At 33.3% G+C, this 13021-nt stretch overlaps 1 protein-coding gene across 1 annotated transcript in view; it reads left to right on the top strand.

The window, feature by feature from the left end:
- The window catches only part of LOC114332092 (phenoloxidase-activating factor 3-like), a 69707-nt gene that overhangs the window by 38332 nt on the left and 18354 nt on the right, over nucleotides 1–13021 (top strand). Inside the window, exon 3 of the mRNA XM_028281803.2 lies at nucleotides 3526–3752. Within this exon, the coding sequence (XP_028137604.1) occupies nucleotides 3526–3752 (227 nt within the window). The remainder of the gene's footprint in view (nucleotides 1–3525; nucleotides 3753–13021) is intronic.

Raw genomic sequence — 13021 nt, 5'->3', positions numbered from 1 at the left:
ATAAGAATAAAAGCTTGAAGCAGGCACCGTTATCTTCAGAAATGTTAGAGCTATATACTGTAAAAACTTCAGAAAAAAATATTAAAATGGAACAGAGTTGTAGCGAAGTAAACGCAAAAAACGTGACTTTATTTGTTTTTATCTTTGGGGTAAAAATGCGATTTTGACAAAGTTCCCCCACAGAAAATTCAAAATAAACCTCATTTTCGTTTTCAAAACCATCAAAAGCATACAGTATTACTAAAATTGGCCATTCATCTCTTCGTGGTCAGTATCTCGAGAAATAAGCGTATTTTTGGGGGTTTTCTGCTCGTCTACATCTGACCATCAATTCAGTTGTTTACATGTTCAATGATGGTTGGCAACTAATTACAGTAACGAAAATCTTGAAAGATGTCAAGACTAAACTGACCGTACAACAGGAGGCACTAATATGCACCTATTGGTTATGTAGCCAACAGTATAAGACTTGTTGAAATTGAAAACAATAACGAACATGTTCATCATGCCACAATGTGTTCATCTAAAGGTACCACAATAATAATTGAATTGGAACTTACACAAAAGTTTGGGGGCGTTTAAGGGAACAAAGGCCCCATAAAATATTTATGGGTTACCCAAATTTCACTGTTATTCATTGTTTAAGATATTTTTGCTAGAAGAATGTCACATATCTATTTTCACTAGTAATACCACTAGAGGTCAAATTATTTCCGGAAATTTTCTAAAAATATTCATGATCAAAAAAAAATTCCGGATATTAATTTGACTTCGCGTGGTATTCGGTAAGAAAATTCCACACCAAATTTGCATTTGAAAATCCAAAGCTGCATGAACAGATTAATATCGCGCCATAGCTTTGTCAGCAATTATTTAGGCTTTCAAATTCGTAATTTCTACTCATTGTAGTTGCATGGGAATACCATTTCAGGATAGAAAATAGTATATTCTTCAATTTTACATAAGTTTTGAGTAACTACAAGTGATAGAAAATGAATCAAAACTAAATTATGTAAACAAATAAAAACCAGTCTGTCAAAAATGTTCTGTTATTGTAAACGTCAAAAAATGTCCACTATAATTCGCTGTTGGGTACCCCACGAGCAAAAAATTTCCGATAAAATACCTCCGTTGCCATGGTGATCTGTCAAAATAACGTATTTTGATTGGTTCAAAATTACAGGTGTGGAATTTTCAATAAAAAATCTCTAATAGTTTTCGATATAGTGCAAAAAATCGATTTTCATTTCGGAGCTTCAAAGGCCTGTAACTTTTTTTATATGCACATTTGAACTAAGTTAAGTTAGGAGTCAAACCTAGGAGAGACTACGTTGGTCAGGCAAAGGTCGAAATTTAATTTTATGAAATCGGGGTTTCACTAGTCAAACCCCGATAAGCTATTAAAATGTCGTAATTTGTTAAATTAGGTTTAATAAAACGTCATTTTTTAATTGTAATGTTTATTATTTTTATATTGTCGTAATTAAAATAAAGAAATTAATGCTTATTCTCGCATGTTGAGGCATTATCATTATGGCATTTAGAGTTGCACAACACGCTTGACGTTTTACACTTACATGGTTTTGAAGAGCATTTCTTATTGCCGTGGTATTTTATAAACCTTGTCTTCCAAATTTAGAATATTTTGTACTAATTTCTCTTAGAGACAGCTTAACTTCGGGAACATCTTCGAAATTAGGAAAATTCTCTTTGCATTATTTTATTTGATTTCCTAAAAGAAGTGTGTTTATTGCTCCTTATTTTGTATTAACTCTATATAAACCGTCAATTATTGTTTTAGCTTGTATGATACCCGAAATATTACGAGATCTCCTTGGCACGCTTTCGAGCATGCGCTGTGCACAGACAGAAAAGATTAAAATAAATAAAGGAAATGCGATTGAAGGTCTTCTTGCCCAGCCTAATGCTATGAAACAATTAAGTGAAAAAAAACATCCTCCAATTTCGATCGGAAAAACTGTAACAATGCTTATCCCCAGCTTTTATAGAGCCAAAGGAGATGCTTGAAATATTTTGGGTATCATACAAAATAAAACAATTGACGGTTTATATAGAGTTGGTACGAAATACGGAACAATAAACACACTTTTTTCAAGAAATCAAATAAGAGAATGCAAAGAGAGATTTTTTAATTTCTACGATGTTCCAGACGTTAAGCTGTCTCTGTCTCTAAGAGAAATTAGTACAAAAGATTCGAAATTTGGAGGACAAGGATTTATAAAATGCTACTGCAATAAGAAATTCTCTTCCAAATTACGTAAGTGTCAAAGGTCTAACGTATTGTGCAACCTAAATGCCATAATGCCTCAACATGTGAGAATAAAGACTAATTTTTTATTTTAATTACGACAATATAAAAATAATAAACATTACAATTAAAAAATGACGTTTATTAAACAAATTACGACATTTTAATAGCTTATCGGGGTTTGACTAGCCAAACCCCGATTTCATAAAATTAAATTTCGACCTTTGCCTGACCAACTTAGTCTCTCCTAGATTTGACTAGTCAAACTCTGAAACTGTAATTTATTTCGGGGTTTGAGTAAGACCGTCAGTCAGACCTGAGGATTGCCTAGTCAAACCTAGGAGTGCCTGAAATTCGTGCTTTGACTATAACATATTATTCATACCATATTTGGTATCGGTTATGGTATTTTCTCGAGGTCTCTTATACCCTCGTGGTTTACCAGTTTTTCCGCTTTGGTAGCCCGTGGCCCGTGAGTTTTCTTTACGATCCAGCAGCTGCTTTTGTCTCTTTTTTGATCTTTCTCCATTGAGTTCCAGATAGGCGTTTTTTAATAATAAGCCCAGAGTCTGGTTCCATCGGGAAAACTTCAGTCTTAATATCTGGCACAGAGACCGAGTCCGCTACTGGAGTCACTCCTCGTATATTCCCATTATGTTTTTAGTCATACGCTCAAAAGTCATTTTTTCATTTTGAGATAATTTCTAAGCATATTTTTTATTCCTGTCTCGTTGTCTATTGTGTTCCCACGAGTTGGGGCAAAATATTGTCATCGATCATAACAGTATATTCATATTTCAGTCCATATCAAATTTGAGAAATTCGGTGTAGCATATGAGCGTGGTGCGGCACCAATTAACACGAACCTTCTTATGGTCAGCAGTGAAATTAGGAGAAATCCAACTACTGCCCATTTTTTCCTTTTACTGCCAAACTGTTATGTATAGTTGTTTGTGTTTGACTCACGCCTATGCCGAATAATGTATGAATTTTTAAACGGGTAACATGTCGATCTGTAAAATCAATGTTTTTTTTGTCACTCCATAGATTAAATTTTAGATTAAATAGATATGTTTAATCTGTCTATGTTTAGAACTGTGTATAGATCTGTGAAAATTTACGAAAATCAAATTTACCATAATTTACGCCAGATGGCTCTGTGCAATGTGCAACACTTTTGGTATACCTGACCTACATTATATAATTTTTATATTTAATTTTTATTATTCTGTACTAATGCTTTTCTACTTTTATAGCTTTACAAAGAGCGTATGCTGCCCGCAAGAGCCTATCATACTCCAAGATGATTCGGTAACAGAAGTGCCTCAACGCCCTCAACTCCCACCAGATGTATCGAATCATAGAAACTTAAATTTACTACCGTCTGATTGTGGTTATCTAGATCTAAATGATAGGATTAGAAACGGACAGGATGCTGATTTAAATGAATTCCCTTGGATGGCTTTACTCAGCTACAGAACAAGTAAGGTGAATTAGTTTACTATAGCGAATATATAATTTTCTTTGTTTTTGGTTCGTATTTAACAATTTAAAAATGTATTACTCACTTTAGTTGTTTCAGCAATAACTAAAACAAGTAAAAATTTATAATACCTATAAATAATGACCTAAAAAAAAATTTGTGGAATGATACAATTATTTCACTTTGATATTATCTCTCTTGAGGTAATAATGGTACTGCCCTCTGTGCATGTAAAATGTTCGTCCCTTGTTCAATTTTCCCCCACTTTTTACTTGGGTACCGGTGCCGGTTTATCCACTGGAGGGGTCCGAAAGGGCCCGTTCCTCTTAATTATAAAAAATAAAGTCACTAAATAATCTACATATTTCCGAAAATAATCTCATACGCAGATACGCCAATACACTGCAAACGCCTATGCTCTGTTGTTACATCTATTCACGCCTATACACAGTGGCCTAGCCTAGCCCCACAGGGGCTCCGTGTCAATGTTTGTGGGGGGACGCTTTTCCAAAAACTATAGAAAGTTGTTAGAAAGATGTCTCGAATTGTAGTGAATTTTTCATGCGAATCCAGCTTGGAAGCAACTAGTTATTTCAGAACTGTTCAAAGTCTCTACACGTTTTTTTCTCGGCTTCTCCTTAAAGGTGGAATTTACTGAAAGAAAGCGGCAAATGTTGTGTAAAAACATTAATTGAAACTAGATGGGCCGCCCGATTTGACGCTGTAAATGCAATATTTAAAAACTACGGATCCATCAAATATATTGTTTTCAGTTAAGCAATAAGAGAAATGAAAAATTGGCTGTTAGAAATGAAACCAAGGCACTGCACAATAAAATGGATACCTTTGAGACAAAATTAAACAAAAAAAAATGATTTTATTAACGTTTCGACGTCCAAATCGGATGCCAAATTAAACAAAAAAGTTGTTGCAAAACAACAACACCAATCTTTTAAAATAGGTTCTCTTTAATTTAATAACAAATCTTGTCTGCATGTTAGATGAACACTTGCTCCACTATCTAGGATCCAATCTGCCTTATTGAACTGTGTACTAAAAGAGATAAGATTCTAACATTGAATGCATTTACCTTATTTCGCGAATTGTTTTCGGGTATAATATCACAAGAGAGTGAGAATTAATTGAAAATAATGCAACAGTTTTTCGAAAATTTGTTGTTTGGCAATAGACACGAGAGCCCGCAGAGCTCGAGTGGCTATTGCCCAATGACAATCAAATTTGAGTAAAAATGAAGCATTATTTTCTTATTTATTCGTACTGTCGTGTGACAGTTGTCAAAACTAGGAAACTGGTTGCCATTAAACAGAAACAATCTACTTAAAAAAATTCTATCGGGAATTTTCTACAGTAGATAATTCTCAGTATAATTTTAATCTGATTGGACAGAATTAAACACGTTATCAAATATCTTACTATACGCTGTGAGCTCGTACGTAGAGGGGATATTTATAAATTCGTGAGCGCCTGTAGTGACAAGTCTGTAAACGTTTACCGGAAATTTGACATAAATGTCAAAGTGATTAATTTAAAATTAAAATTAAAAACATTAATTATAAAAAATATTAGTTGATCAAAGCTGTGGTATATATTTTTACCCTAAATATACTAACGTTCTAAATACTGAATTTGCGTTTTTTAATGTTCTGTAATATGTAATTATAAATTAATCTTGGCGCCATCTACATGATAATTGTGAAAGTATCCGAAGTAAGAAATTAATATTTCATCAATAGAACGTCAAAATGATTAGCAAAATCTTAAAAAAATCTATTAAAATTTAATTAATTTGTAGCGTTGTAAATATTAAGCGATAACAATTAAATAATAAATTTAAAAATTACCGGTGAAAGTTGAATTAGTAATCCGCTAGGAGCGCCACCAGCGAAGCTCAAAGCTTATACGACTGGAAGTAAAAATCATCAAAAAATAATCTCCAGGATTTTTGTTTTTCAGTGGACACTTTGACATGTAATGACCGGCTTGCTTACATCTATAACAAATGATCTCACTTTTTTTTCTTATTTGTGGATTTGTTATTTTTATATTCAGCAAATCTGCCTCTGTTGTTTACATTTTGCTGTTGACAGTTCTGATGTTTATTCGAATTGGCATTATTGACAGTAAATGCACCAACTGTCGAAGTCCTGTGAGCACTGCCCTCTGGAATCATGTCCATTAGCTTCGTTTTAATAGAATCTGCTGTCACTTTGATACCTGCGCTTTCTATTGCTATCACCATTGGACTAAACTGGTCTGGTAACCCTGCTAACATCAGATTTCCGATAAGTGACGTTTCTAACTTCATACCTGTTTTAGCAACATTTTGGGAAGTTTCCATTACCTGATTGACATAATCTTCCATGGACGAACAATTTTCTTTTAGAGATCTTTTTATCCCAAACTTCTTTAGCAGTAGTTGCTTCTTTAATATGCACATACAATGAAGGATCTATACATAACACAATCTTTGCTTTGGCTTTTGAAATGAATACGGTGTCGGTTTGTCCACCTTCTACACACTTACTTAGACCTTCTAATATGAGGAAATTTTCCATGGCAAACGACCATTCATCATAATTTTCACGGCCATGTAGTTTCGGAATAGACGACAAATAGTTGACGGCAATCTTGTAACTTTACACTGCACAACTGTACCGTTTTCTGTTACAAACCTTCTGTCGCTGTAAAAACCAAATACTGGCGCAGCAATCACTTCTCAGCTCTATTAGACTTTTCTGGGTCCAAAACCTGTTATAAATGCGGTGGAAATACAGTGAAAATTGGTCTGGAAACAGGCAGAAATGGAGTAACGCGCGTTTAGTTTGAACTCTACTCAACGACTAAGTTTATTATTGACATATGACATATATACATGTATGTTGCATACACTGCAGGTGTTAACTTACGTAATATTTTAAACTATTTTTAACACAACAATCGTTTATTCCGATTATAGCGCCATCTATCCATATAATTCGAAAATAATAATATGTCTTGAGTAAAAGATGTATATTTTTACGTAAAGAATCGAAATCTGCAATAGAAACTGGGGGCTTCTATTTAATATTTTAAATTGACACCCCCCACGGGGTTGTGTTTGGTGCCAGTCGATAGATTTTTCAAAAATATTGAAAACGTGTATTTCGCAGTTTTCGATCTGATGTTCATTTCACGAAATATCGCGGGATTCGCATTTAAAATTTTAAATTTACCCCCCACCCCTCTACGCGTGGGGTCGTGTTTAGTATCATTCGACAGATTTTTGAATTTTTTTTTTTTTTAATTATTTTGCAATCTGTTGAGTGTCAACAATAAACAAAAGTAATTACATTGACTAAGGACAAGGAAGATTTTACCCACTGGCAAAATCAAAGTACAATTTTTATAAAGTTGTGTACAAAATAATTACATTTCATAACTACTAACTTATTAGTTTAAAAGTTTACTCTAAATGGTAAGTCCAATGGTTTGAACCACTTTAACCTACGCTGTTCTTGGGAATTGTCTAGGAGGTTAAGTGCAAACTGGTTTTTATGATCCTCCAACTTGGCAATGTAAGCAGCGCTACGTTTTGTGATGACTTCTTGTACCGTATCAGTTTTAAGGTCTCGATGAATAATTCTGTTGTTGATGTACCAAGGTGTATTAGTGATGGTTCTGAGAGTTTTTGATTGGAAGCGTTGGATGATTTCGATGTTGGAGTGACTGGCTGTTCCCCATAGTTCCAACCCATATGTCCAGATTGGCATAAGTATTGCCTTATAGAGCAGCAATTTATTATCCAGAGATAGTCTTGATGAACGGCCCATTAACCAATACATATTTCTGAATTGGAGACCTAGTTGCTTTCTCTTGGTCCAGGTATGTTTCCTCCATGTGAGACTTCTGTCCAAATGAATACCAAGATATTTTACCTCGTTGGCTGATGGTAATTGGTGATTGTTTAAAGTTACAGGAGGACAAGTTCCTCTTCGTGTTGTAAATGTAATTTGAATAGATTTTCCTTCATTCACTTTAATTTTCCATTCCAAAAACCAAATTTGTACTCTGTCTAGATACGCTTGAAGGATATGCGAGGCATAAATAGGGTCTGTGTGTGAGGCTAGGATTGCAGTATCGTCCGCATTTTGAAAAATATTGAACACGAATTTTTTAGTTTTTCGATCTGACGCTTTAATTTCGCGAAATATTCGCTTCTTTTGTGAAACTTTGGGGCTCACCCATTTCCTCAGATCGTCAGATTTTTTAAATATACTCTTTTGCATGTACTTAACTTACCTTATCTTAACACTTTCAAGTTCTCCGACACGGCTCCAGTGTTCACATTGTTATCAATTAGGTGCCACCGACACGGCTATCGTGTTTAGATTTCAACAATTTTCCAATGACTGTGTAAATGGGCACATGGGACAAATATCTGATATTGGCCCGGAGCTGAAAGTGTTAATCTGACGATTTCTAAGGATAGATAATTTTTTCGACCCCCCCCCCATAACGAACTCCCCTGCATTAAGAGCCAATATATGGTAGAGGTACATTTACAGGGTACAATGTTTCTCCCCATGTGATAATCTGAGGTGCTCGAGTAACTCCAAAAATCCCCGCTTGGGCTCGTCTACCATAAAGGGTTGATTTTTTTAGGTCAGTCTTATCTTCTTTTTTATGTAGCAAATTTGATACAGCCTCATTCCATACAGACGATATCGACTTTTCTCGTCAGCATAAATTAAAAAATCCTTGTATTTTGAATATCTGGGTCTGGACCCCGTTTTTGAGGGAGTCTATAACTAGTTCTTCTAGTAAATAGTAAATCATAATCCTGATAATTTATTAACTTTGGTCTTTGGTCTTTGCCATTGCTTGTATGATTACACTAAGGGATTGTCAATATGCGGGCGGTTTGCCAACGTCGACTGCGCGGTTTACCTGTTTTAATTGATCTCACTCTAATGCCTCCTTTAAAGTTACCAAGGAAAATAGGGGTAAAACAAGTATACCGCGCAGTCGACCTTTGCAAACCGCCCGCATATGGACAAGCCCTAAGCGTTGTCTGGCATGCGTTTAGATCTTTGATTTAGTTTGGTTGTTTCAGTTGCCTTTTTTATTCGGGGGCCCGTCTAGTATTGTATAGTTTTTCATAAAAATCTGTCATCGTTCCTATTAATTTAGTCCTGTTGGTTATTATTTGATCCTGTTTGGTTTTTGATTTGATTATTTGATTTTTTACATTGTTTAAATTTCTTTTAACTATCTTCAAGATTTTATTTGCCTCTATCGTTTCATTTGATTCTTTCGTTATTTCATTTTATCAAATATATTTTGTAATACATTCATTGAGAACAACTATATCTTCAGTCAGAGGTTCCCCTTTATTTGATTTTAATTGGTCTCAGTTTCTTATTGGTACTTGTAACGGTCCACCCGTTATAATATCATTTTTAGCTCTTTAATTATTTTTAAAATTATTTTCCTTTAATTTCCTTTAATTTAATTCTCTAATTTTCTCGTAAAGGACTACTTACGTGACGTCATGCTTCTTTAAAAATTTTAAGTAATATTCCTTCACAGAAAATCCTAACCTTAACTTTTAGCTATTTATCTGTAGGTATCTTTGATATCTGTATATTTTATTGCAACATCTAATAGGTATCCTATAATTATTTTCAAGAAATCATATTTATTCTTTACTGTAATGTGAAATTGTCACATATTTCGCTCTGAAGGTCAAATTTTGTCATGTACTATCCAATAATGAAAGTTTTTCTTGTATGTTAATGGCCTTTTTTACATTACAATCTATACTAAAAACCACTACTTAGTTTCTTTTTTTTCTCCTTTGACTTTTTCGTAGACTTTTATATTGAAACTAAGACTGGGAAATATTTGTTTTAGCCTTTTGAGAAAATACTACACAAAACAACATGGGAAGTCATAGACCCTCACTCACCGAGAGGAACTTATTCCGGCTCCAGTCAGTCTACCTGGGAGCAATCTGTAGCGTTTCAGCTTCATTTTCACTTTTTTTCGCCTGGACCTACAGGGGGTATAGTTTTGCACCACCATGGCGCTCATTTTCCGGTTTGCGGTAGCAACCTTTTGAGAAGTCAGTTGGGATTGTTTGGGAACAATGAGTTTTGTGATAGAAACTTTCTGTATATGGTGTCTCATATCACAGACATTTGGTTAATGTATTATGGTTTTTAATTATTTTTCTTTTAGATTTAGCTTGTATTTATTGGTTCTTAATATACACATAAGTTTAGTAATTTCCCAAACTTACGTATAATCCTGCGGTATTTTACGTTGAGCTCGACGTATTTGCCGAAAAGGTATTTATTGTATTTTGTTGGTAAGTTGGTCGATTTCATTTCATTATGTAAATTTAGGTTGTAAAATTAATTGCTTGTTCCCAGATATCTTGGTATTCATTTACGTATCTTCATTTATTCGGTCAATTCAAGTCGTTTGTTTAGATATTTAGTCCATTCTTTCACGGTATTTGCTCTAAATTTTAAAGAACCGCTTGGATTGACATGAAATTTGGCATACATGTAGCTTGCATGTCAAAGAAAAAAAGTGATATTGTGCCGATGTGTGCTTTTGCCCTGGGGCTGACTTTCACCCCCTCTTGGGGGTGAAAAAATATATGGCCTAATTAAGTCCGGAAATGGGTAAACTGACTAATTTTAAGTAACTTTTGTTCCATAGAGCTTTTTCGCCAAGTCAACACTTTTCGAGTTATTTGCTAGTGAATATGTTCATTTTTCAACAAAATAACCACATTTTTAGACGGTTTTCCGCAAATAACTCAAAAAGTAAATATTTTGTCGAAGAAAACCTTCTTACCAAAAATATAGCCGATATAAAATTACAAAAAATGGTGTAAGAGTTAGGTCTCTGGATCTCGTAGAACCAGAGTTATAGCCAATGAAAAATAGATTCATATTCACCAAATTTCAAATAGAATATTTCGACGTGAAATATCCAAAATATTAAGCGCTTTTTGGGGAACACCCATTAAAACTTTTTTAAAGTGTTTAAAAAAAGCTTTATTTATGTTTTCACAAAAAGTTTCTAGCATTAAATTTAAGCGAGTTACGCTCAAAATAAAGTTGGTCCCTTTTGTTTTGGCAAAAAGAAATCGGGAAAACCACCCCCTAATTAGCAACTTAAATGAAATTAATAATTACCGCTCCACAAATTATTTTACTTTTATGTTGTGTTTATATGATCTGTAAGTTTTATCGATTCAAAGTGCTTATTTTTGAAAAAATTTGGTTTCAAAGTAAAATTTTTAAAAATTTTAATTTTAAAAATTAGGTTTTTTTTCAAAATAACTTAAAAATTGTTAGAGATACCAAAAATCTCGAAAAACAAAAAAAGTCGGCATTACTTTTCTGAATATCATTTTTTTTTTCTGTTAGACAAAAATTGATTAAGATTTGGTGTTTCCAAATTTGCATACTTTCGTGATCAGTGACTCGTTAAACCCCTTTTAACTACATCCCTTTCAAAAATAAGGACTTTGAACCGATGAAACATACAGATCATATAAACAATACATACACGCGTCAAGAAACTTGTGAAGTCGTAACGATTAAGTTCATTTAAGATACTAATTAGGGGGCGATTTTCTCGATTTTTTTACCAAAACCAAAAGGGACCAACTTTATTTTGAGCGTAACTTGTTTACTTTTGATGGTAGAAATTTTTTGTATAAAACAAAAATGAAGCTTTTTTTTAAACACTTTAAATAAGTTTTAATGAGTTTTCCCCCAAATGTGCTTCATTTTTGGTTATTTCACTTTAAAGTATTCCATTTGGAATTTGACGAATATGAACCTATTTTTCATTAGCTATAACTCTGCTTCTACTAGGTATAGAGACGTGATATATACACCATTTTTTTTTTAAATTTTTTACAGGCTATATTTTTGCTAAGAATGTTTTTTCGACAAAATATTTACTATTTGAGTTATTTGCGAAAACCGTCTAAAAGCGTGGTTATTTTGTTGAAAAAATGAACATTTTCACTGTCAAATACCTCCAAAAGTATTGACTTAGTGAAAAAACTCTATAGAACAAAAGTTACTTAAAATTAGCCAGTTTATCCATTTCCCGACTTACTTTGGAAGAATATTTTTACCCCCAGAATAAAAGCACATATCGACACAATATCACTTTTTTTCTTTGACTTGTTAGCTATGTGTATGCCAAATTTCATGTCAATCCAAGCGGTTCTTTAAAATTTAGAGGTTTTGCAATATTTTACCGTTAAAGAACGGACTAATTTATCGTAACTTCAATCTATTTCATTTATCTGTATATTTAACTTTGCTTATTCATTATTGTATTTTCTCTTCGTCAGGCTTTTGCCTATTTTTTTATATTAGTCATATTTTTCGGGTTTTAATTTAGTTGTACGTAGCGGGCCTACTATAACCATTTGGTAAAGAAGTCTCATATGAGTTGTACCCTATATGTAAGTAAGAGGTATGTAATTTTGTAACAGGTAACCTTATTGTAGTTATCTTAAATATAAATTTGTATAACTTATGTCATTTTAGAGTCACATGATATGCACTTTGTGTAACTCAGAGATTGTCAAAAATCTATGTAGTAGTTATTTTTAATAAATATTTACTTATTTTGTATATCATTTATTTTTATTATTCTTTTATGTTCATTATTACTGATTTAATATATTTAATATTTGACAGCAGTGTAAGATACCTGGGAGAGTGATCGAAGGTCATTTTCTTGGCGCCCATGATTTGTTAGTTTTATTTAGTTGGTTCTTCTTTAGCACTCATTCATCTTTATACATTTTCAGTACATTATTCTTATCATAATATTTACTCTTTTTAGTAATCATTATCTACTATGAGCTACTGTTTTTCGACGGGCATGCAAACGAGCCGTATCCATCCTTGAGTGTCAAGTTGTTCTCTTGCGTCTCTTGCTAGCCACTCCATTCAGTTTTGCCTCTGTCTATTCATACTTCTACTTCTATTCATTTTAATTCCTCTGTCCTCAACTTCATCATCTTATCATTATCTCCCCATACAAGTACTTCAGTTTTCCTTAGTATTTTTATTACCTCACCCTCTTTTCATTTTTGTTCCACTAGTTAGTTTCTTTTTTCTTACTTCTGTTGGAGTTTATTACTCTCTTTACTTACACTCCAACAGAAGTTCCTTCTTTTTGTTACATACTATTTGGTCATTGAGTTGTATCCATATGTGTAT

This window comes from Diabrotica virgifera, chromosome 6 (assembly GCF_917563875.1).
Source record: "Diabrotica virgifera virgifera chromosome 6, PGI_DIABVI_V3a".
Taxonomy (NCBI): Eukaryota; Metazoa; Arthropoda; class Insecta; order Coleoptera; family Chrysomelidae; genus Diabrotica; species Diabrotica virgifera.
Note: the sequence above shows the minus strand (reverse complement) of the source record. Positions and strands in the feature narration are given on the sequence as shown.